This window comes from Leuresthes tenuis, unplaced genomic scaffold (assembly GCF_036924035.1).
Source record: "Leuresthes tenuis unplaced genomic scaffold, fLeuTen1.0.hap1 SCAF_13, whole genome shotgun sequence".
NCBI lineage: Eukaryota > Metazoa > Chordata > Actinopteri > Atheriniformes > Atherinopsidae > Leuresthes > Leuresthes tenuis.
In genome coordinates, this window is record NW_027325367.1 from 7227329 (window position 1) to 7253793 (window position 26465).

The 26465-nt window shown below is 40.4% G+C and overlaps 2 protein-coding genes across 5 annotated transcripts in view; both read left to right on the forward strand.

Annotated features, from left to right (window-relative positions):
- srsf5b (serine and arginine rich splicing factor 5b) overlaps nucleotides 1-26465 on the forward strand; it is a 161824-nt gene that overhangs the window by 109341 nt on the left and 26018 nt on the right. The window lies entirely within an intron of this gene.
- Nucleotides 1-26465, forward strand: part of sipa1l1 (signal-induced proliferation-associated 1 like 1) — a 76315-nt gene that overhangs the window by 35691 nt on the left and 14159 nt on the right. For 3 of the 4 annotated variants that reach the window (XM_072361673.1, XM_072361672.1, XM_072361675.1), the window contains 15 exons: nucleotides 4575-4726; nucleotides 4830-6376; nucleotides 6579-6801; nucleotides 7093-7223; nucleotides 9225-9413; nucleotides 10113-10287; nucleotides 11874-11977; nucleotides 12136-12293; nucleotides 17929-18508; nucleotides 20289-20387; nucleotides 21894-22069; nucleotides 22289-22576; nucleotides 23035-23187; nucleotides 23728-23861; nucleotides 26174-26271. In XM_072361673.1, the coding sequence (XP_072217774.1) occupies nucleotides 4952-6376; nucleotides 6579-6801; nucleotides 7093-7223; nucleotides 9225-9413; nucleotides 10113-10287; nucleotides 11874-11977; nucleotides 12136-12293; nucleotides 17929-18508; nucleotides 20289-20387; nucleotides 21894-22069; nucleotides 22289-22576; nucleotides 23035-23187; nucleotides 23728-23861; nucleotides 26174-26271 (3933 nt within the window). In that variant the 5' untranslated portion in view covers nucleotides 4575-4726; nucleotides 4830-4951. The remainder of the gene's footprint in view (nucleotides 1-4574; nucleotides 4727-4829; nucleotides 6377-6578; nucleotides 6802-7092; nucleotides 7224-9224; nucleotides 9414-10112; nucleotides 10288-11873; nucleotides 11978-12135; nucleotides 12294-17928; nucleotides 18509-20288; nucleotides 20388-21893; nucleotides 22070-22288; nucleotides 22577-23034; nucleotides 23188-23727; nucleotides 23862-26173; nucleotides 26272-26465) is intronic. The other variant, XM_072361674.1, reaches the window with a different exon arrangement.

Here is a 26465-nt window from a genome sequence, read left to right on the forward strand (position 1 = left end):
TGATGGATGGATGGATGGATGGATTGTTAGGGCTACAAGTATGGAAGAAGTGTGAATGGAAATATGGACATATGGAATGAAAGAGTGGACCTGATGAGAGATATGGAGGCGGAGCTGAAACTTTAATTGATTTTGAACTTGCCTGGTCCTCTCAAATTGTTTTTTTTTTAAGTATAAATTTCCATGAATAATTACATCTCCTTATCCTTTTGACCTGCGTGCAGCACAGCTGTTTAGCCTCTTTCTTTTGCGAATGATCCACACACTTTGACATTTCATCGGCCCCTCCCCTCTATATGTGCAGAAATACCGAATCAATTTGCATGGAACCAGAAAATACAGAAACTTTAGGCTGCCCGCTGCAGGCAGAGTGAAGGAGGAACTCATGCTAATGCGGGCACGCTCCAAATATAGGGGCTGCCAGTTTTACCAAGTGGAAGTTGAAATGGACTTCACTGCAGTCGCCTCAGTGAGGGCAAAAGTCCTGCAGCTGACAAGTATTTGGAAATAAGGTGAGGCTAGAAATATGAGGGCATGGTAAAAATATAAAGAAAATATAGCTCGAAAGTACAGCCCAAATTCTGCAGAGTTAGGATGCAGTGTAAAATGTCGGTTTGGACACACTCTGTTTTTATTCATGTTTTTCCTTAGTATCCCAGCTTTTATGGAATTGGGGTTGTTGGTCAGTTTAATGTAATCAACTGATCTCTGGCCTCTTCACACAAGACTAAACCCAGAGTTGCTCCTGGTGTCAAGCACCTTTCATGTTATCTTTTTTTTGTCATTTTTGTGCATGCGAGTGTGTGTGTGTGTGTGTGTGTGTGTACTGATGAATGAGAAGCATTGTTTAATGTTTTGAGTGCCTCAGAGGATGAAAAAGACCATATAAGTGCAGATCATTTACCATGCACTCTCAGCTACTGCAAAGTAAGGCAAAGAAATAATGCCCCAAATAATATGCGTTTTATGAGACGTCGCCATTTATTAGTTTTATTAGAAATCATGCAACATTATTTTCCCCCTACTAAGTGGATGGGCTTTTAAAGTGACCCTCTTTGACTTGTTTCTTTAAATACTCGATAGGATATCACAACAACAGTTTCATTGTGTTGCTGTCTTACACAAGAAGAAAGTAAGTTCCTCCGTAAATAGTTTATTCACAAACATCCTCAGCAAAAGTTTGCTGCAAGGAGCAGTGATGCTACGTTTTTACCTCAGGAATCAACCTTATTTAGACACTGCTAAAGGTTACTGGGTATCTGTCGGTGTAATTGGTCCTCAGCGACTGCAGAAAGATGTGCAATGCCACACTCAGTGTCAATTCCCAGTCTCTCATCCCCCCCCCCCCCCCCCACTCTGACTCTGTTCTCAATCTCTTCCTCTGTTTTTCACTGTTTTTCTCATTCCCTCCAACTCTCATTAAAAGAGTACTACCCAATCCTCAGTGGGAAAAAAAGAAAGGCCACTCTGCAGGTAGTTATTTGGAACACACCATTAGTTTGAGTTCAGAGGCATCATTGACTCAAAACAATTTCAAGTGCTGTGCTGCTACTTTTTGACTTCTAATCTTGTAATTTTAATGGGGTTTGAGAGGGAAAAGAGGTCAAATATTACCATATGTGCTTTTCTTGATGACTTTTAAATGCACTGATGATGTATCTCTTGGTCATTTGTATTTTGTTTTGATTTCTCTACATTTCCATATTCCATTATGGACAGGCCAAATGTTATTTACTCATGCATAAAATCATGCATGTTAAAAATAATGAAAAATAGATTGAATGAATGTACACAACTGATCTTAATCAGTTTAACAGTAAAATATCTGCAATTATTACAGCATTTGTATAAAAAATGAATGTTTCTTTATATATACATTTTACGTTATAGATGTAAATGAAGCAGTTTCTATGAATAGTTCTGGCACTTTTTTACAAGGTAGCCACATAATCTCTTGCTTACATGATGTTTGGGATAACACAATTAAAGTTTGCCCCTATTTGGGGAAAAAGGAGTTCAGCCTTGATGAGCTCCAAAGTCAGTCACATTATCAGTTTTTAGGTTCTGCACTTTCTTTTGTAATAAGTGTTCAGATTGAATGTTGTGGATGAGCATGTAGCTACTCAGTTGAACAGCTTTCCAGTCTACAAGACAAACCGGGGCCCATCTTTTTGGAGTTTAAGTGCATGAAAAGAGCAGTGGGCGTAACTGAATCCATGTCGTGTCTGTACTGACAGAAACTGTAAAGTGTGTGGATGTCTGGAAACAAATCACCTTTGTGTGTAACAGCATGAACTATTATTTTAAAATGTAAAAGATTAGCACTTTATCCAACCTTGCATATGTCTTTCTGTAAATATCTGTTGTTGTGCAATGCTGTTTATGTCATTTATTGTTTTGTTTAGGAGCCACTGAAGGAGTTTAAAAAAAGGCTGAACCACTAGTCTACATTTGGTGGGAGAAATGCCTGTTGTGCACTGATTTTTATTTTAATTTTTTTATATTTGCTGTGAAGTGAAAGCTTTGACAGGTTCATCTATATTCATGCATGTTGAGTTGCACAAGCTCCTTTCAGAATAAATTGAATGGTTTATTTTGCTCCAAAGGTGAGCATACAACTGACACAAAAGCTTGTGAGCTTGGAAAATGATTTCACAGCTTATTTTTTTGCAACACAGTTTAGAGAAAGCTGTGAGACCTCTTTAGGGTATGAAAACCGCTCCATCAATGTAAGCCACTTCTGTAAATGGAAATCACCCAGTCAGACTACCATACACTTACAACAATTTGCTGTGAAATGAGTAAAGATTTTCCTTTTAAATTTCCGGCTGTTATGCATCAAATACTTGTGTATTCCAAGCCAAAGACCGATGCGTATGCAAGGATGTCATGCTGCTCAGACAGACCTGTTCTATCTGTTCATTGTTTGTGAATCGAGTAGAGAAGAAGACTGTAGTACCATAAGCTCCTGGGGACAAAGCTGCAAATTAATACATCACCTCTTTGTTAAAGGGTCAGCTCACCCATTAAAAAGTGTTTTCTTCAGCTCTTTTGATAGATGAGATGTACTATATTAACGGCTCCATTAGTCTTTAAAGAGATAATGGTCAAATGTATGTTTATGTTCCACAAAGCGTCATTTAGGCACAATCTTGACAGTGGTGGTTATATTTTGTTTGATATTTGCCTTTCAGGCCCCTGACTACTACATTAATATAACATCAAACTCTTTATAAGTAGGAGTTGTTTTTTTTCTCTTTTCTTTCCTTTTCCGAAATCTTCAGCTTTTATTGTACGTTACTAACTTTGGCCTCATGTTTATCAGTATTTTTTCAAATTGAAATGGTGTATCTTGAAAATGTTTCTGCAACAAATGTGTCACTCCGGGCATGAAAGGTAAAATGACACACGTGTCACTCAGGGTTAAGATGGGACAACGCTACTGCAAGAGTTCAGACATGCTGCAGTCTTTACCAAAACAACCGGGCTTCCTTGGTTGATCCACAAACCAGGTACAGGGAAATCAAAGGGAAGAGTCAGTCGCCTTCTTCACTTTCTCACACACTGACACTCACTCTCTCCTACAGAAACATGCCCTTGACATGACTGCTTATCTCCATAGTGACACAAAGTCTGTTTTAGGGGAGAGGTGGTGCCACATTATGGGCAAACAAGTAGGACATCACATAGTGAGACAACCTGAAGCTTCAGCCCTTTCAAGGCAATACATGTCCCGCTGACTAAATGAGCTGCATTCTTTTATTATGGCTTACATGCGTGGAAGTGTTGATCTGGAACGTACTAAGCCCTCAAGAATAAATGCACTCTAAGGTGATTCTCTAAGCTCTGACACTGAACTTTTAGAAGGTGTTAGATGCTAAAAAAGTTAAGTGTGAAAAGGAGTATTTTTGAGGGTTTTCCATCATGATCACGTAAGCTCTTTAGCTGTATCTAATGTAACATTTTCCTCTGACTGCTGGATCAGTGCATCATTATTATGTACCTCGTTCCCACATGCTTCATGTTCATATGCGAGTCAACCAGAAGTCCATTTATTCCAATGGGAATCCCTATAATCCCCTTTTAAATGAGCTAACCGGCTAATAAATGACTGACCAGCTCTACAGTGAAACTAATCACTGTTTTTTTATTTATTTTATTTATTTATTCATTTTTAAATGCATTCGAGTAAAAATGAAATATTAGAGTTTAGCCAGCATTAGTATTGAAATAATGGGAAGCTGTGTAACACATGGAGTCAACGCATAGCGGTTTCATAAAATTGTATTTAGTGTCGTCCTGTTGCAGAAATTACATGTAAAAAGTCCAAAGACTCGCGCCTCTCATTGCTGAAATGCGCTGCTAATCTGTGACCAGGCTCAATATACTGCATCTCAATCTCATCTTTTTTCTCAATATATTCTTCGTTATGAACATGACATTGCAGCCTCCCTTTTTAGGGTTTTTTCAGGTATATTTTTAGGGTTTGATACAGCGGATTGTAATATTGTCATTAACAAGATATTTCTCATTCCTCATCTACGTCCCTTTGCCTTTTCTTTGTCTCTCCTCAGGCTCTCTTTGCTGCTGTTCACAGTTGCTGGGACCCAGTTTGAATGAACTGAGTTCTGTTCTAGCATGATTCAAATACAGATGGCGTTTTAGGGACCACAGCCGTGAAAGTTCACCATCAACACATTTTTAATCAAGCTTTAGGTTTTTAAAGGTATGGCATCTTCATTTTTTAAGCAACTTATGTTCAACTTGCGTGTATTTAATTCTCTGTGTTCTAGCTCTTTTTTTTTTTTCTCTCTTTGCTCTTTCTGCAGAACCAAATGTGAACCTCCCTCCTCACGTCATTCATTATGTTGACCCAAATCTAAACCAATTTGCACCTTATCTTCACCTTTCCCTCCCATCTCCCCTCCCCACACCCTTTCCCATCGTCGTCATGACCAGTCTGAAGCGCTCTCAGACAGAACGCTCAGTCGGGGGCTCCGTGCCAGCTACTGACGAATTCTATACCCGGCGCCTTCGACTGCCTAATGGAGGAGCACCACCACCTCGCAGTGAGAGTGCACACATCTCCTCTTCCTCAAACACAGGCACCAACCCTGGTGTCCCAAAGATGGGGGTTCGGGCCCGTGTGGCTGACTGGCCCCCAAGGAAAGATGGTGGAGGAGGGGGCGTTTGGCATATAACTGTGGAAACGGACTCGCCCAGTTCTACCAATACCACCAGCTCCTCAGGATCAGGGAGTGGGGACAGAGAAAGACTTGTGGGAGGAGGAGGAAGTGGAGGAGGAGGAGGAGGAATGGGTGGTAGTGGTGGCAGTGGAGGAGGAGGAAGCGTGTCAGCCGTCCAAGCCCACAGCAATCTGTCAGCCAAGCTGGGTCACCTGATAAGCCCACAAGACTCATCCATGCTGCGCAACATTCACAACACACTGAAGAACAAGATGCAAAGCAAGGGAAAGGATAATCGCTTCTTGTCACCAGATGGCTATCTGGGCTCACCTCGCAAAGGCATGAGACGTATTCGACAGCGCAGTAACAGTGATATTACCATCAGTGAGCTGGATGGGGACGGGAATGAGGGCTGGTCCTTCTCTGGGTGGACACCCATGCACCGTGAGTATGGCAGCACTTCATCTATAGACAAACACGGGGTGTCAGGAGAGAGCTTCTTTGACATGTTAAAGGGATACCAGTCCTCTGAGGCCCCTGATCAGCGAAGCCCAGCTCCAGAGAGACTAACAGAACTCCTTTCTGTGGCTCCTGTGAAGCAGGCTGCCCTGGACCTGCCAGATGGACCTTTAGGTCCAGCCCGAGGTAGTCCTGCCAGTCGGCTGAAGGAACGAGAGAAGCACTTGAAAAGAAGGTCAAAGTCAGAAACGGGTGGAGAATCCATATTCCGAAAGCTCCGCAGTGTAAAGGTGGAGGGTGACACGTCAAGGGCTGGCTCAGATGCTGAGGATGGGGGCAAAGGGGATGAAAGTGGACCACCTCCTAAACCTTGGCTGTGCCAAAAAGGCTTTGCTCATTTTGACATCCAGTCTTTGCTATTCGACCTCAATGAGGCAATCCAAAGCCGGCAATCTGGGGCCAAACGTAAGAACACCACTACCGGTGCCTCTGCTGCTGCTGCCGCATCTGCCTCGGCCTCCTCCTCGCTGTCGTCCAATCAGAGTGGAGTTTATGGCTCACCTTGTGGCTCCCAAGAGGAGCTGAGCAAGGAAGGTACAGGAGGAGTTCACAGTACCAACCCTGCCTTGGACCCTGGTGACGACAAGAGCAATGATTTGGTTCTCAGCTGTCCTTGTTTCAGAAATGAGATCGGTGGAGAGGGTGAGAGGAACATCTGTCCACCTAAACAGGTACTGCAAGAAACAGATGTACATGTAAACTCTGTGATACTGTAGATTAAAGTCTGGGCCACTTCTCAACATCAGCATTCCCAACTTGATAATGCACAAAAATAAACTAATCCATATCGAAAACTTGCCAAAGATTAAATGTGATGGTGTGGTGGATAGCTTGCTTGCTTGCTTCATTTGTTTTTTGTAATTTGTCTTCCAGCAGGGCAGCATAGGTAGTGGTGGGAGCTCTAGCAGTTCCTCTGGCAGCACAGAGGAAGGACCTTTGGATGCCACTCTCAGTACCCATTTTACCAACGCTGGTGTGGCTGTATTGGAGGCTCCCAAGGATGGGCCAAGTCAACACGCTGATAGATCCAAAAGATATATTGTGGAACATGTTGACCTTGGTGCTTATTACTACAGAAAGTATTTCTATCTCAGAGGTAGGAATCTAATCTTATCTTTGATTACAGTTGGAGGAAATGCCATATATAGTCACATGTTTAATAATTTGCACAATGTTCAGAATTCATTCAGTTATTGCATTAAAGATAAGAATTGGTAGGCAGCATAGAAAACTATAAAGTTCGGTTTTACATATAAGAGTCTTGTAATGTTTTTACATTCTTTGTATTTATATGCTTCAAGTTCTCCTTCTGTCTGAAGTCTCCACTCTTTTCTGTAATAATTTTATGGCCATCCCTGCCTCAAATCCCCCTCTTATCCTCTCCTAGAACACTGGAACTATTTGGGAGTAGATGAGAACTTGGGCCCAGTGGCAGTGAGTCTGAGGAGAGAGAAGCTGGAGGAACACAAGGAACATGGTCAGCAATACAATTACAGGGTCATCATCAGAACAAGTGAGGTGAGTTGAAATGAACACATAACTTCCAATTGACTTATTTTACGTTGTGTCAGGAACTTTTATTGATAATTGTGTTTTTTTGTCTAGCTGAGCATTACATTCATCAGGGTTTGCTGTATTGGTAGCTGCTCCTTCTGGCTTCTGTGAATTTTCATGTACTTAAACGTGTCAATATTTAGTACACTCTGTACTGAATGATGTTACCGAGAGGCTATTATGAGTTCAAACTGTGTAGGAGTTAACACACAGAATCTGCACCCAGTTGGGGGAGATGTAAAAGCTTCAGCTGAACGTTGTCAGCTCAAGATGCCACCGCCTCTACTCCTTAATACCACCTCGAATGATTGCATGTTTGATCTGATTTTTAATGTACTCTTTGCAATTTTCGATCTGTGGTTTGCAGTTTGAGGAAATGGTTTGTAAATCCCTCTAGCCCGTGCTGCCATATCCTCCAATAGACATACTAGAGCTAGAGCGCCTCATTCTCTGAGCTGAACGCCCACCCACCATCTTTGTCAGCCTTCGTCTGTGAAGGACTGAGCTGTGCCATTTTGCAGCTAAGTGAGACCAAAAAAAGATTAAAGGGATTTGAGTGAGGAATTTAAAGTGTTGCACTTGTATGAAAGCACAACTCGGGTAATGGCCCATGCAATCCTTTAAGATGACTCACAACCTAGTGTGATGTTTTATTTTTCTTCATTTCTTTTGCCTCCCTGTCTCCTCTAATTGCAATTTTCAGAGTTGGGAGCTTTGCAGGTATAAAGGTATGTGTGTGTCTGTGGGGGAGTGAGTGGGATGCCCTGATTTAAGAGACAAAAAGTTCAGTGTCCATCAAGCATCAAAGACTGCTGTCCTCTCTCCAGTTAAGAGCACTTCTCTTCTTCACTTTGTTTAAAACTGAGTGTGCCTACACCAACGCTGGACCGAGCAAACACAAAACACAGAAACTTCTAAGTGCCTTGGCTCCACTGTGGACTACTAGCTCTGTTTATTTGCTCATGATAGATTCTCGGGCCTTGGATTCCTGCTGGTTTATTGATGGATGTCCTCTTTTGTCCTTGTTTTACCCCGATGCCTTCATAGTACAAACTACAGCAGCAAAATATACACAAGTATTTTTTCCTCATTAGCCACATAGTTTTCTACACTTTCTTGTATCAGCATAGAAAAAACTGACTAGCAGAGTCGGTTTTTATTAAGAATCTTGATTCTCATGAGTGATTTTCTGTCCATGATGCAGCAGTCACTTTGATAACATAAGTAAGAAAGACTTGGTTATTCTACAATTGAATTGAATTGCTGAGGCTTTTGGGCCTCATCACCGTCATGGAACATCCTTGGATTTTCAAGGAACTGACCTTCATACAGCAGTAAAGGAGCCCTTTTGTTAAAACTGTTCAGATCCAAGAAAGAAACAACCAAAGCAACATTTATCTACTAATGCAGATTAAATATGGCTCTGACGCAACAAATATACTTCAAGAATACCACAGTATTATATAGGCTTAAAGATATGGTAACCACAAGATTCAGAATATCCAGATGCTGTATTTGGTTGTTGTAAGAAAACTGAAGTCTTTAAGTAGATTATGTCAACATGATGAAAAGAGAAACAAATAAGGACACTGAGTTCTTGGGATATTCTCTCAATTAGACAAACCACTTTTGTAGTGTGACAGTGTCTTTTCACTCTCTGGCCTTGTAGTGTATGATATGAATAATTAATTATTTGCCTTCAACAAACACCATAAAGAAAAGCAAAGATTATCAAACTGACACAGTGCAGGTCACCAAACATTTAATGATTGACTGTGGGGAAATAGCAGCTGGTTAACAGGTGTAAATGTTTAATCACAGTTTGATATTGTATTACTTTCAGTAGGTCAAGTGATTTCCTGATTTCTAATGGCTGTAAGTGACTGTAAGGTTCTCTTTTTTAACCTTAACATAGAAGCTGTTGCCCTGACTCTTACAGTTCTGGTTTTCTTGTTCTGCCTCCAGCTGAACACGCTGCGGGGTTCCATCCTGGAAGATGCAGTACCATCCACATCCAAGCATGGTCTTGGTCGAGGTCTGCCCCTAAAAGAAGTACTGGATTACCTCGTTCCTGAGCTCAATGTTCACTGCTTACGCCTGGCACTGAACACACCTAAGGTCACTGAGCAGCTGATGAAGCTGGACGAGCAGGGGGTAAGAAGACACACTGAGTAAATGTAGATGATTGATTGTGCATTAAGTTGGGCCTTATGAATTGACTTGATTAAGCCCCTTGATTATGCATATTTGATTACTACTATTTATTTAATGAAATTACAGTATTATACAAACTTCTTTTCACTGTGATAAGTCATCAAAATGACGATTCACTCTGCCTATATTCAGCTGAAGAAGTTTCCCTGCCATTAAGTCAACTGTAGACAGTTTTTTTTTAGTTTTATGAATCACTTGTGTGGGTGAATTTTTATTTATTTTTCTCCCATAAAGGGGATGTCTCTTTGTGGCCCTGAATTATTTATGATTCATTCAGCTTAGCTTGATTTATCCATTCACTCCCATAAACTGTTATGTGGAAACTATACTAAGTAACAATGTGAATGCAGTGTGTCATAAGCACACTCGCACACAACTAAACCATAAGAAAAAAAAGAAAAAAACAGGCTCTCTGATGCTCACGCTTCACAATGCAATCATCAAAAACTGAAACTCTGAAAATGTCAGCATAATTTGTTAGGAAAATGGCACCATGATCACTACAAAACATCTCAAGGTTACTCTTAAAATGCCAACTCAAGTTTAGTCTGAAATGTCAACACAGTTACTTTGTCATGATTTCTACAAAGTGTTGTTGCTGTCTCTCCTTTTGATTGAAATAGTCTTTTTTCTCCACAGCTGACTTTCCAGCGGAAGGTCGGGGTGATGTACTGCATGGCAGGCCAGAGCAGCGAGGAGGAGATGTACAACAACGAGGCAGCTGGTCCTGCACTGGAAGAGTTTCTCCATCTACTGGGCGAGAGAGTTAGACTCAAAGGCTTCACAAAGTATAGAGCTCAGCTGGACACCAAGAGTATGTATAAGTGCTTTACTAACAGAATACAAACACAGATGTACAGAGACTGCAGTTTAGTAGCGGGGTTAATGTGTCTAAAACTAATTTATTTAGATAGTTCAGTTGCATTCCAAGCCATGAACCCATTTAAAAAAGTTACATACAGGTTATGTTCACTGCTTAGAAATGTTACGTCATCATTTTACACAAACTACTGCTTTCTCTGCTGTGTTATCAGAAAGAAACGCCCACATTAGAAAAGTTTGGTTGCAGTTGGTTGTAAGATCCAGAAACGCTGACATATCCCCAAAGCCAAAGCTCATTTTGAATAGCCTAAGGAAAAATGGCAAACTGTTCTGCGTTCCGACAGCTTGTTGTCAGTGCTCACCTCAAAAGCTTGCCTCTCCTAACACCTATCAAACTAGCATCCTGTGTATCTGAAAAGGCACCATCAATGCTGAAATGTATCTGCACATTTCAGAGCAACATATACTCTGACATTTCAGATGTATCTGCACATTTCAGAGCAACATATACTCTGACATTTCAGATGTATCTGCTCATTTCAGAGCAACATATACTCTGTATACTCTATACTCTGAGAAACATGGTAGTGTCAAAACTTTTTTGATATGTTACTGCCATTCAATTAAACTTGGGGTAATTTTTTTTATGAAATAGTAACTTACAGCATTTTATGTTTTTTTTTTTATACCACAGTTAAACCACATAGATAGTCTTATTTTTGCCATAGCTAATATTATAATAATGGTTTAACAAAATTAAATCAGTTTCTCTATTAGGGTAAAGCTATGCAATGCTTACAGTGTACAGTGAGATGGTGGACTGAATGAAAGTGTTTTTTATGTCTTCCATGTCTTGATTTCATGGATGGAACACAAGCATTGTTCAAAACATCTCTTTTCTGCCCCTCAAATGTTATTTTTAGTCAGCTTTAATAACACTGCTTCCTTGGCTTCCTTTCAGTGATTCAAAAGCCTCCTCAAAGGTTTCCAGACATGTGACGGATGGCCTTTGGTTTAAATTATTTTATTGTGAACACTCATATTGATTCTCTGTGTTTCTCCTCTGTGCCCTGCTTTGCCTTTACCTCACAACGGTGACATTTAATCCAAAAATGATTGATGTCTAGTTTATTTTCACTACCTCTGCGCAAATTTTCCAAACCTGTTTGATAAGCTACTCTTCAATTCTATCAATTAAGTCATTACCCAAGTTGTTCTGCCACACAAAACTATCTTCAGTCACTATTTGCAGAATAGTTGGTTAGAATGGTTTTGCTCCTTGAGTTGAGCACATCAGTATATGGTGGTGATTAAGATGCTTTGTCTCTCTTAATTGCCAGAGCCATTTTCTGCAAAGAAAGATGTTGGGAAGAGTGGGTGTTTTTTGTTTTTAGTAAATATAAAAAGATTTTATTTTAAGAAGCTACTGTTTTTAGGATGTTGGCACATCTCCTATCTGGTTGTTGACCAAGGACACACCTGATAAAGTGGCCTTTCTCAGTATTATACTATCATAAAACTATTTTTCTGTTCTGTTCATGTTCAAGAGAAATTCATGTGCACTTGTTTCCTCCTCAGCTGATTCAACGGGCACCCACTCCTTGTACACGACTCACAAGGATTATGAGATCATGTTCCATGTGTCCACCATGTTGCCCTACACACCCAACAATAAGCAACAGGTATGTTAAATGATGTCGAAACCATGTTGATACAAACGTGTGTGTACATCTGTAACGTCTTACTGTTTGTAACAGTTTTCATATTGTTATTTTCTACGTATCTTATTCAATATTTTTTCCAAAACTGAATTTATCCCTTTTCATTTTGTACTTTCCAGTTGCTGCGGAAGCGTCATATTGGGAATGATATCGTCACCATTGTGTTCCAGGAGCCTGGGGCGCTCCCCTTCACCCCCAAAAACATTCGCTCACACTTCCAGCATGTCTTTGTGATTGTGCGGGCACATAACCCTTGTTCTGACAGCTGTTCCTACAGGTGAGTTTCAGCAGCACCACACAGTTTATTTTTTTATTTTTAGGAAACTACTGCATGTCTTCGAAAAACCACACAACTCTAAACAATACAAGAGTTCCAAAATGACTGCTGTCCAGTTTTGTGTTTAAGTGGTTTTCAAAGATGAAAATCAGAGCTGTGTCGACGTATGTGTGGACAGTTTGATCTTGAGACGTGCATCTCACAGCGATGAATTTTGTGCAGATGCGCTCTCAAAGTTGGAAGAGTGAGAGAGGCGGGTCTGTAGAGTGCACTGGAGACATGATGCAAAAAATACTCCCGGAAAACTGCTTGCATGCTTGTTTATTTTTTTAATTTTTATTTATTCATTCAATTATTCCTGCCAAGAAAAGTAGATGAAGCCCTTTGATCATGGCTTTTATATTGATAACAGTACGCACGGGTTGGAATAAACGAGTATGAAGCAGCAACTCTTACCAGGGTGTACACTTGTTCTCTTATATACTCTCCTAGGGTCTACTAGGAACCTGGGTGGAAAATTTCTTCAGGAAGTCTGGGGTTTATGTGCTGGCAATCTAGGTTCTTACATGCTACAGTCGTGTACATTGTTGGTAAATTTCAATGCAGTGCATATATGAAAACTTCTTTAGACTTTGCCCAAAAGTTCCAGCAGAATCCAACCAGCCTTTTTACCCTTCAGGACTTCTCTGCTGGCTTACAGCACATGAATGTAAGGAACAATTCGTAACATAACGCGAAAGAGGATTCTTTTAACCAGAGCTAATTATCAGCCGAAAGCTTTGAAGAGACCTAAATAGCTGAGTTTATTAGTTAATGTAGAATTTCTTTGATGTATTAAAAACCCCATCCAAAGTCTAAATATTAACCTTGTTAATGTGTAAGTATGCTATTTTTGATATGCTTGAAATATTTGTCCAGTTCATAGTCAATAGCACTGCACCCTGGTGCTTCACTTACCAACAACCAATTCCTTTACATTAACAACATATTTTTAGCCGTAGTTGAGCTGAAAACTCAACAGAGTTTGAGTAGTGGCAGCTGGGTAAGCAGTGCAGTTAGAATGTTGGTTATTTTGGGCATGAAGGATTCTTTTCATTAAAGGGTAAAAAAAAAAGAAAAGAAAATGTTATTCACAACAAATTAAATATGAGTTTTTAGGATTTGATGAATTCCCGAAGGGAAGGTTTAAAAAGTATATTATGAAGAAAAATACAACTTGTATTTTAAATCCAAGCAACATAACTGAGCTGTTTATGTACCTCTGCTTTGTGATGTTACATTTAAAACTATAAAACTGCCTGCCTTTTTATATTTTTGTACTTTTTTGTCTTCTAATACCATATTCAGGCTTGTTATGTGTGTTTTGAAAACGTCTAGATAAATCCTACATATAGAGTCATGCTTGTGGTATGCACATATCTTATTCCTCATAAATCACTTTCCCTCACAGCTGAAACATTGATGCTCTTGCATGTTTGCTCAAATAGTTGGCAGGTTCCCTCTCTACAGCTCATGTTTTCAGATTTTCTGTGTAATCTAAAACACAACGTACCACCCTGGTGTCATTTTAAAGAAAATAATTAACATTCTGCCTTACCTCCGTTTCCCTTTTAAACTGTTCAGCTGTGAAGGACATTTCTTTGAGGTTTCTACCTCTGACTGGTTATCTAGAATTCTGTCGTTCTTTCTTATCTTGCTCTCTTTGACTCCAGTAATGGCTGTTTTAATTACTGTGCAACAGCACTAATACACACACACATGATGAACAAGTCTTGCATTGAATTTTGAACAAAGGCTAGTGAAAATGAATTTTACTCTCTGCATTCAAGTAAAACTGCAGCTTTCTGGAGTAAATTATGATTCATAGTAACTACAGGAAATTTAACTGAGTAAACTCAGTTAGTGAATGCTTTGAAGCTTTGCTTCTTAGGTTTGAGAGGACATGGACACACACAGCAGAGAAATGACACTCTATTGCTCCGAATCGTTTCGCTCAGCTCACTAAATGGACTTGCCATTTTACAGGTGGGCATGAACAGCCTTCTTAACTCACTTTGGCTTCCACATGCTTTGAAGCATTTGAAGATGAAAGGATAAACTGTGCTGCTCACTGATTGGTTATTACAGTCACCTGCTCAGAATGCAAATACAGAAAAATTGTTTGGTTAAGATGTAACACAGCCTGAACCCTCTTAGACAAGCTTTCTTGTTATTTATTTAAGTAGACTTCAGGAATACTTATCCAGGCTTCTTGAAGGACATCCCAAAGCTCTTCTTTGGATGTTGGCTGCCTTTTGTTCCATTCTCTGTCAAGATGATCCCACACTGCTTCAATAATGTTGAGATCTGGGCTCTGAGGGGGATGAATTCCTCCATAACCTGTTGCCACTGATTTTCAGTCCAGTTCTGGTGTCACTTGGCCTTTTCTCCCTGTTTCTCTTCCTTTAAAAATGGCTTCTTAACAGCCACCCTTCCATGGAGACCATTTCTGATGAGGCTTGGGCCGACAGTAGACTGATCGTCTGAAAGTCCAAGAATCTCTCCTGTGTCGGGTCATTGCTGGAATATTTCCTTCTTCTTAAGGACATCACTTTGAGATACCATTCATGTGCTGTAGATAGTTTTCTCGGTCTGCCTCATCTTTTGTCCTCCACTTGTTCATGTTCAGAATTGTTTTAAGAACACACAGCACACAATGCTGGGAGTTGCCAATTTTTTCTTTGTATGCCAGTGAAACTGTGTTATCTTTGGCATTTTTCTTGTAGAAGAAACTAAACAAATGAGAACAAATGTGTCTTTGTAACCGGCCACTAAGTAACAGTATCTAAAGATGCAATTTAAAATGTGTTCATCGGTTAGTTGGCTGTTACTGTATGTTTGGACATAACAATGGTTCACCCCTGGTGTCGGGCACCTTTTCTATGCTTGTGAAAAAGCAGCCAATGCCAAAACAAAAGCTTTGAAAGAGAACTATTGCTCAAGACCATTTTAAAAGATTTTTAGGAAGTTCGGCTCCTTGGAAGAAAACTAGAAGTGAGAGATGGACCAGGACTTTTGCACTGTACTCTATATCATCATACTTAGTAAATATACAGACTGTTGAGCTAGAGATCATCACCTAGTATGATGTCATAATGACTATGATTTTGCTGATCATGACTCCCACATTGACATGTTTGATGGTGTGAAACATGACTTCCTTCCACTCACAGGAGGTTTCAACTTTAATTATTAATTTAGTATTTTGACAGTTTAATTTACTGTCTTCTTCTTTGGAAAGTCAACCTATCGACAATAATGTCATTTAATTGCATGACCCTTGGCCAAAAGAGCCACTGCACAAACCTAACATTTTAAAGCTGTGTAACACAAATGTCTTATTCTGTGTCACCAGAAGATAAAGACACTGTATTCTCTACATGCTTTCCCCACATTCACACTCATACACACATCCACCTCTGAGCCTCCCACTCCTTCAGGTATTGACATGTTCTTTTCCTTGGCCTGGCTCAGTGGGCAGCAAGTCGTAGATACTGGAAGAACAGAACTGCCCACACTCTGGATATTTATATGCCCACAAATCACTGAAACCACAGGAATCTGCTCTTTGATTTCTACTGCCAAACCTCCTGCCATGTGGATTACACAGAGGCCACAACCCAGCAATCCCCACTGTACAACATTCTCCTCTCCTCACCCTCTCCAGCTTTTCTCATCCATTCTCCCTTTTTTCATTCATTCTTTTGTATGCAGTCTGGATCTCTTACCTTCATACCCCTACCTACATGTCACCATCACTTTTCTCTGTCCAGCATGACTCATAGGTTCTTACTTGTCTGACTCACAGGTGTTTGAGATCAGAACAAGTGCTCTCAGAGCTACAGTATAATGCATGTAGCGATGTTTGTAGTGATGGAAAAGAATAGAAATTAAAGGTCACATTTTATTTAAGCCTGCTTGTAGCCACTTTACAGACTCTTGTTCAAAATAACCTGCATGATTCATTTGCATTAACAGAAATGCAGGCAGATATAGCTACAATACTGTTCATTTCTCGTCTATGAGCTGTCAGTCAACATTTTTCAGAGGTTGATTGTTTGCTACTATGTTTTAAGAGTGCTGCAAGTAAAACTACTTTGAGATACTGTTTTAAGAACTAGGTTTTTTTTTTTTAGCTATTTCAGCAAACTTGGCTAGTAAAAATAAGAGTGAAAGATCTGCAGATGGGAAAAAACATTTATCTTCAACTTAAAGGAACAGAATACTCTTCATCAACTCTTGCAATTCATCACAATTATGGGAGACACCCAGCAATCAATATGGCAAACATCAAATTGTGTAATACTCCAGTGTCATCCCCCCTCCACTGTAACAGTCGTAATGAAAATATCTGACCAGTTACATGAATGCCAACACTTGTTGTTTCCTGCACACAGACGTGTACAGTGTGCTTTACTCTTTCATGTTTCTGTCTTGTCGTAAACCAGGAAGGGAATTGCAAACATTTCAACATGCTAGCACTTATGAACTGTTTCCATCATTCATTCCTTAGATACATGGATGTTCACTCTCCAGGCAGTTCTAACCAGAAAAAAAGTTCTCTCTTTTAATCCAGTCTGTCACAAACATAGAGAGGTGGGAAATTAGGTGTCGACAATTTGACGCCTAATATAATTGAACACCACATGTCTCCGGTGAGGACGGGCTGTCCCTCAGGTATGTTTAGAAATATGTGGGTGACATAGGTATTGCTTATTAGACAATGCGATTAATCCTGGTGTCAACATGTGTGCTGATGCCTGTCAGCAGGGAAGCGTGTGGGAGGAGGGGTCCGACTTCCAGTGCTACTCTTATCACCTGGTAATTATCACCAGTGAGAGGATCTGTGATTGACTCATTTTGCTGAGATGAGGTTGAGATTGAGACAAGTGACCCTTTGTGCAAACAGAGCTCTTTAGACCTTTTAGTTGCCCTATTTAGCATTTCAGACTCAGACAGTCAACATTTGTTGGGAGTATTTTTGTCTCACTTTGCAGAGGAATGCTTTTTTCTTCTTCTTCTTCTGGTCAAGCAGTTGTTCCCTCTTCGTCTTAGCCCACACAGTCTCCTTTCTGAGAAACATTTTCTTTTACTCTCACTCTGGGCTTCAAGGGACTTTTGGCCGGAGGTTTGTAATAGTAGTCTCCCCACATCTTCCTTTTCTGTGTTGCTGCTTGTCTGAGTTCCTGACATACCACAGAGGGCAATTGGCCACAGATGGCCATTCAAGAGACTTAATGAAAAATGGGGAGGGGGGGTGGACAAGAAAAGACAGGACAAAAGTGCTTAATAGCTCTGTTTCCATGTTTTTTTTTTAATGAGAAAACTTGCTGAAACTTGTTACTGTATATTCTATTTATTGCAGCACATGCTGGCAATTAACCACTTCTTAAATTTCAAATCTTGGATCTGACTTTTTTGTGTTGGATTACTATTTAATAAAACAATAAATCAAAACCCAATAATCTATAATATCTGAACAAATCACCCGAACTAATACAGGAATAACTGATTTGTTAACCATCAGTTTCGTTTTTCTCCTTTTACTCCTCTGCCTCCCTCTTTTATTTTCTCTCTCTGTATTTTTCCCTTGTAGTGTGGCAGTGACCCGTTCCAAAGACGTGCCCTCGTTTGGTCCCCCAATCCCAGAGGGTGTGACCTTCCCCAAGTCGTCTGTTTTCCGGGACTTCCTGCTGGCCAAAGTCATCAATGCAGAAAATGCTGCCCACAAATCACATAAGTTCCGGGCCATGGCCACCCGAACACGCCAGGAGTACCTGCGTGACTTGGCTGAGCGCCACACCACCAGCACTCCAATTGACCCCTCTGGAAAGTTCCCTTTCATTTCCTTGGCTCATAAAAAAAAAGAGAAGAGTCGACCGTATGGAGGAGCAGAGCTGCGCAGTCTAGGGGCGGTGACCTGGCCAGTTCATGCTGAGGATCATGGGAACGGAGGAGAACTGGAGGCCCTACTGGCTATTTCCAATGACTTTCTCATCCTGCTGGACCAGGAGGCCAAGGCTGTGGTGTTCAACTGTGCCACTAAGGATGTGATTGGGTGGACTCTAAGCAGTCCTGCATCTTTGAAGATTTTCTACGAGAGGGGAGAAAGTATCTCTCTGAGAAGCATCAGTAATAATACAGAGGATTTCAAAGAAGTGGTCAAACGTCTAGAGGTTAGAAGGCATGCACGTTAACACACTACATATGTGATCAGATGGGTGATTGTGGCTTTTGCACTTTCAGAATCACACAAGCAACCCTCCTTTGTCTTAGCTAACAGCATGACAAACTCAAAATAAAATTAGTTCAGTAGATAGCCTCTTTGTTTTTTGCCAAAGCGTATCCTAATTTGTATTTTGAGTGTCAACAGGACAGTGTCTTTGTTAGAGTGGTTATCAGTGCTCATGATACAAAATGAGACTAAACTGTTCATTCATGTAAAGAATAGCATACTACTAAGAAACCAAATCAATGGAAAATGCCTTTGGCTGCCATTAATCATTTACCTGGCCCACTCACTGTCTCTCATACTATACTGTTGGTTGTCAGTCTGCCAGAATGACAACATTTTTACATCTACACGCCAACCTGCTGTCTTCTCACTGGTCTCAGTTTATTGAGGGAGTTTCAGAAACACCTCTGGACAACATTCTGCTAATGGCTCATACACCTACACATATAGGGAGGTGATGCTAGTTGGTTCTTCGCTGTTTCCATGGAAACTGGTCAGGAAAGAAAAAGGTGTCTTCTTATGTAATCGTCAGTGCTTTAGAATGCATTCATTTCCCCAGCAACTCACTACTTTAAAACGGTGTGCGTGTGTGGATGCACATGTGATTGTATTTGTCATGCGTTTATGTAACTTGTATTGAGTCCACATTGTTTGATTTGTGCACTGCCATAGAAACATATTTAAACAGGAACACATGATAATTTGGCTCAGTATTCAGAAGTTGATCACGCGTTGCACTGTGTGCATCTGGCCTTAATTTTCCATCAGTGTGACTACCTCTGGGCCAAAGAAACGAGCCTTGGGCCACCCACTTTTTTTTAAAGCTGCTCTTTCTCACCCTTTCTCTTCACCCCTCTTAGTCTTTGCTTGCTCACACCTTTTTTTCCCTTTTACTACTATTTATCCATCTTTTTAAACATTTACTTGTTTCCTCTCTCACATGCACAGTTAGAAACATCAGTGTGCAATAATAATTCCTGATTTATTTAAGCTTATCTGTAAAGTTTTACTTTTATGGAGCTTTTTATAAAACCCCGTTGAGACAGAAAAATGCAAAAATACCCAGAAGTCAGCAGGTGCATCACTGAAAGGAGAAAGACATGGTGGATTGTGAGCAGCCATGATGAAAAGGTTGTCGGGAATGAGGATTGGTTTTAGCAGATTTTCTGTCATCCCACTGGTTGCCATTTGAGGTTTGATAATTGACCCAGGTTCGTTTTTCTTAAAAGTGAATCCATTTTCAACTATTCTGCCTCTGAGCCTGTGAAAAGGGAAATGAATGATGAGAAAGTTTAAGAAAGTTTATCCAAATCAGTGTGTCTTTGTGTTCACACTGACTCGTGTCACAGCAAGATACACACCTCCTTTCATTTCTATCATCTGTGAGTGTGCAAATGCACGCATACACCCATCTTATGAGAGGTGCACTTCTTATGCTCGTACTCCATGCCCTCAAGTCTCCTGAGGATCACTTGCGTTGTTTAAAAAATCTCTTCCTCAACTTAAGAGGACATATGTTTGCGTATGCGCTGAACATCTTCACACATATAAAGAGCGATATATTAATCTTCCCTGTATCTTTGTATATTTTTTTCAAACCGTGCTTTATTCAGTCCAGAAAGTATATCTTGACTTTTGGTTTGTTTTTCAGTTGTTTTTCCTGCAATAATTCCCTTCATGTCTCACCTATGTGGTAATCTCTCTGTCCTCTGCGTGTCCAGTTTCTTACAAAAGGCTGCGATACATCCGAGATGACGCTTCGTCGAAATGGCCTGGGTCAGCTTGGCTTCCACGTCAACTATGAAGGCATCGTGGCTGAGGTATTGGTCTATGTTTAAAATAGCTGAGCGTACATTTTCTGAAAGATGAAGGGCCATGTAACTGATTTTTATACACATTTCATATTTAACAACTGGATGTGAGAGTGCCTGTACTCTCACCTGAAAGGATCAATTGAGCAAATTGTGTAGTAGTTAAATTACACAGACACACACAACCATATTTCTGTCCTTGATCTTCCTTTCTCAGAACGTTGTAGTGTATGCATCCATCTGCTTTAATACTGAGAGAAATGCCAGCTAAATGACTCTAATACTTGTCCACGCATTCAGGAGGATTCTTACAAACACTGTCTTTTCTGTGTGTTGGTACCTTTTGTCCTCATGCTAATGGAAACAAACCTGAAAACCACTGAAAACAAACCTTAAGGAAGTGAAGATTTTCTCATACTCATTGTTACTACTGCACTGTTTATGTTTGGACAGGAAACCCAGAGTTTTAGCTCACGACAGTAGATCATGTGCTGCCATCTCCTTCGTTTGATGTCAGAATATGTGTCGACCTCCCCTTAGTTGACATAACAACGGAGATTCCAGCAAAATAGTGTCAGTGCTAACCTTGTAAACATGACATCTTACTTTTTTGTACATAAATATATAGTTACTGTCCAACTGTATTGAAGAAGAAAGGCGTCAGAATGTGCAACCCAGTTTATCGTTGCATAATCCTACTCTGCTGCTTTCGGAGGAGGCCCTTCAGCTTTGACAATGAACTGGTTTTTGCTGCAGTTTCATATGGATGGAGATCTCTGGTTAGGCGGGAAAAACGCAAAATGCTCTTGTACAAGTGTTACACGTGGACTAAGATTCTCCCTGGAACTCCACTGTTTGCTCCCTCTGTTGCAGCACCTACATCTGGAGTCCGGACCCTACTTGCTCAGGAGTTCTAATGGGCTTTTACAACTCTGATCTTGTTACAATTACAAAAATTACAAACGATTACGAACGTGCTAGTGTATGTCCCCAGTGTATGTGTTCAGAAGTGGATCAGATGTTAGCAGAGGACAAGTCTGCGAAGTGACCTTACTGTAGATGCAACATAACTTTTCATCCAAGAGAAAAAACATTGAGTTATCTTTGAGGTACTTTGATAATAAGGAAACTGGAGGACGCATTGGCAAATTGTTATGTATTCCATTCATTCTTTATTAGTATTTTGTATATTAACCATTATCAGGATCAGGAATGGGCCTGTGCATCAAGATAGTTAACCTCTACCAGCCAGTGCACTTACTTACATTTTCAAAACATTATCATATGCATGCCATATATGAATGTGGGTTTTGGCATACCTCAGACTTTGCTAGATATATATATAATGTGTCATTATTTATCCTTAAAATATCAACAAGTTTCCAAACTGAGAAAACTTCAAGAAATCTAACCCCAGTGCAGAATACTTGGAAAGCTCTACTGTTTATTTCCAAGATTGGTAGTTGGATGTTGTTCAGCCTTTGGAGAATTCAAGAAAAACTGTGTTATTTCTAGGTTGAGCCGTACGGCTACGCCTGGCAGGCAGGACTACGGCAGGGAAGCCGTTTAGTAGAAATCTGCAAAGTCGCTGTAGCAACTCTGACCCATGAGCAGATGATTGATCTCCTGCGGAACTCTGTGACAGTGCGTGTTGTCATCATCCCACCACATGATGATGCCACCCCACGCAGGTAGGTAGAAGAGGAAATTGTGGGTGGTTGGGTCTCTGTCATAGACATTTTATAAGAAGTGGTCATAGCCATGTGATTTTATCAAGCCTGAACTTCAGCAATTGGTCAAGATTCTTGTCTTTTTGGCACCAAAATACACTATATTTGATGAAGAGGATGGAACTTGAGTTGTTTTTTAAACTAGATTGCACAAAACCTATTTTTGTCCCATCTTTGCAGGGGCTGCTCAGAGCTATATCGAGTGCCTGCGTCCGAATACAAGGGCAGCAGCAGCGACAGCGGCTCCTTCGAATACAAGTTTCCCTTCCGCAGCAACAACAATAAATGGCAGCGGACGTCCAGCAGCCCTCAACAGTCACTTACTGCTTCACCACAGCCCCACACGCCCAACCGGGCCATCAGCCTGGGTAGCTCAGTGGGAAAGACCCTGTCAGCTGAGAGGCTTGAGAGGGGTGCTGCCATTCCACGCAGTGTCAGCAGTGATGGCCGACCTCTGGAGTCCAAGAGGTTAGAGCGTGTTGGCTGTTCAAATATGAATCATTGGAATACATTTGTAATGGAGTAAGGTGGGAAATGTTTCCTGCAGAAGGTGCAACCTGAGAAATATTTGATTTGAAGGTCAGAACAGCTGTTGAACTGATCAAAAAGCCAGTGGTATTGAAAACAGTTTCTTTTGAAAAATCGTTACTATTTGCAGCTCTTAATGCTACTTGGCTGGTGAAATATAGAATATATCATTGCAGATAAGCAATGTTTATGCAGCTGATTTTAAACGGAAGCTTTTAATGTGCTCCTGACATATTCTTCATGCTCACTTCATGTGGGAGCCACAGAATGGCTGACTGTCCTCCTAATATGTAGCTAATATGGTGATTATTTGATTTAATTCATTCATTTGTGTGAAGTTTATACAGGGAAAGTCATACTTTTTCTTTCAAGGTGTGTTTCTGTGTTGGTTTGTGTAGCAGGATGTCTCCGGGCAGTGAGAGCTACAGCCTGGCCTCCTCCATGGCTTTAGGTCGTTCCCCTCACAACCGCAGCTCTCCCAGCAACCTGTCCTGTTCCAGTGATGCTTCTGGAAGCTCTGCACACTGGAGGCAGAAATCCATGCCTGAGCAGTAAGGAGGATGGGTGGGGGTGGGGGTACTGATTGCTTTATGTATTATATCAAAAGCACCTACATTAATTTTCACTCAGTAGTTCCAAAAAGTATTAAGCTGCTCTGAGGTTCATCTTGTGTTTTCACTAAAGATCTAAAACCTATCACATATTCATACGTTTTAATCTTTAAAGGGCATAAAATATGTCTAGCTCTTACAAAAAAGCAGTAAATTGACATATTTATAAGATCATTCCATGTTCGAACTCACATTTAAGAGGTTGATCTGCACATTCATTTTTTATTTCTGTTAAATTTATTTTCTTGAGTTTTCTTGAAAACATGTATATGTATTTGACAGTTGCTATAGTGCATGGCATTGGTATTCAAGTGAGGTGCTCTCACTTTTTTTTTTTTTTTAACCTCTACCCATTAGAGCCTGTGGGGAAAATATTTTGTTTTAATCTCTGTCATTTCTGCCCTTCATGTTTAATCAATAAAAACACATCTGAATGATCTAAATAAGTGTTGATTCTGATTATGTGTGTCCACGCACTAGGTTTGTAGGCAGCCGCCACTCTCCAATGTCTTCAGAGAGACGCGAGGTGGTTGGAGAGGGCGGGTCTAGTGGAAAGTCCACTCCAAATTGGTCTAGAATGGAGGAAGGTGGAGGAGCTGAACGAGGCTCAACAGGTACATCAGTGCTCTGTAATCTATCTTGTTTAGAAATGCTTTGACAACTTAGTATACCTGCTAACTGCCTTGTGAGAAATATTGTAATGTTTTCAGAAATATACAGTCATGTAAAAAAGAAAGTACACCCTTGTTTTATTTCAAAGGTTTTATGAATTGGGACATAATAAAAAAATATCTGGTCCTCTCTCTGTCACATCATTGTGATAGAATTTTGATCCACTCTTGCTTTAGTTCGTTGAGGTCTGTGCACATTTGTTTATGCAAAGGTCTCGTCAGGTCCACAGCATTTCAGTCTAGTTGAGGTCTGCACTTGGACACCTTGATTATTTTCCTTTTCACTCATTCTGTTGTTTGGCTGGGGTTGTATTAACCTAATTATAACATCTGATAAGAACTAGATCATTTTCTTTATCATCCTCTGCCCTGATATGAAACATTTTAGAACTGAAACAGGGTGTCTTTTTTCTCATGACTGTATGAGGATGTGGCTGTTTGTGTATCCAAATTGGCATTTTTATGTATGCAAAGGTGGTGGGAGCAGTTGAGTTTTGCAGGGGAGGGAGAGCGCACAGGAAATAAATCTTCCATATTTATCTGTGCCTCTAAATCCTTTGAACTGACAGGTATCTTGAAGTGTGTATGAATGGTGCTTGTGTGTCCTTCCTCATCTGCTAGTGACTTTTTTTTTCAGCAGTTTCTAATGCACCAACTCAGATAGCAGCCTCACTGCCTCTAACAGCAACCCCCCTCCTCTCTTTCCACCTCTTTTCCCTCTGCAAGCTGTGAATTATATTGCTTTCACAGAGAAGGTCTTAATGTCTCTGCAAACTAAAATGTGGAAACATAATGAGATAAAGAAAAAGGGAAAAGAATAATCGGATATGTGTTTTTAGTTTTTTTTTCTCACTTTCCTTTTTATTCTTTACGGCTTATTAAAGAAAAAAGAGAAGAGAAACAGGGAGACATTCCTGTCTTTCCTGTCAACAAAGTTGGCTGCCATTGTGGGCTTTTCCTCTCCTCCCTCTTTCTAGTCTGTTCCTCATTTTCCACTGCTTCTTATGTTTGTATGTCATTCATCTTTTTATTCTCTTGAACATTCCCTTTCATTTCATTGCAAGTGTTCTCTTATAGTTTTTTTTTTTAAGAGCTTTCTCCTTTTATTTTAGCTCGGTTTCAGAAAGCCACAAAGGCAGCTTTTTTCCTGTCCCGCTCCTGATTCCCAGCAGAATGCTGCTTTGATTGAATGTTGACCAACCTACTTTCAGTCGTGTCCTCAACCTGTTCCTGACCACTACAATCACAGTAGTCTTTCATTTTGTGGTTGTTTGTAGCACTTAAGTTGTTATTGGTTAGGGTGGGACAATGCAATCTGTGCCAGCTCAGCTGAAGTCAGCCAAGTGTCCAAGAACCACACTGTCCACTCCGCTGTCTCTGTGGTTTAGAGTTCTGTCCTTTCCTCTTCCTCCCATTTTTTTTTTACCGCTAACCCTCTAGTTTTCACCAATGATGATGTGGCCAGGCTCCATTCAGAAACAAAAGAAGTCAAATAGAGGGCTTTTGCACATACGTTTTGTTTCTCTGCCAGCTGAGTGCATGTAGCCATTGTCACTACATTAATTACATGGTTAATTAAAACAGAAGATTGCTATTTGCCTTGACTTTTCTACACTGTCCTTTTGTTTTTAGCTCACCAAAATTTGACTGTACATACTAAGACATATGTATCCATGTCCACATTAATCACATCTAACAACTCATAAAACAGAAAAAGGTACACAAATAAGTAGTGACACACATCCTAGTGCAAGTACAGGGACTCAGACATGCAGGCATACACATGCACGGCAATCTGTAATTAGTGCAGAGCTCTGTGGGCGTCAGTGCAACTATGCAGAGTAATGAATATTCTTAATGAGATAGAAGCTACATTTTTAGATTCACCCCAGCAGATGTTACACTACCACATCTGACTCTGGTGTTGCTGTGGTCATTAACAGCGTGCTCTCTGCATTTTATTGCATAACAAGTACACAATTACACAATAGTCCCATTTATACTGAGTTTTTCTTTTAGATTCACATGCACATTCTCTCAAACGGTGCAGCTTGCACAGACCAAACAAAACTAACAGGGGACACATTTTTGTTTGATATGTTTCCTTTGATGACAACTTTCCTGGGTACAATGTACGACGCAAAAGCAGAACGAAACAATGTGAATGTTATGAGTTTCCTGGAAGCATGGTTGCTCATGTGTTTGGCCACAGGGGCCAGTCCATGTGTTTCACACCATGTGTGATGTTATTGCAGAGGCCCCAGTTTCCAAGTCTGGTCAGGGATACTCAGGAGCTCCCCGCATCCAGAGACAAGAGCAAGTCATCCACCTGTCCCCAAAGAAGGGCAGCCAGGTCAGACTTAACAACTTTTTTTCAAGTATACTTCCAGCATCAGAGCTCCTAACAGTACAGCTTGAATGCTCAGTAAACCCTCTTGATTTGTCTGGGCTACTGAATCTGTGCTAGCATGTGGATTAATCTCATCCTCTTTCTAAATAAGGTTATATAACAAAGTGATGTTTTATAACATCATATGATATTCCATT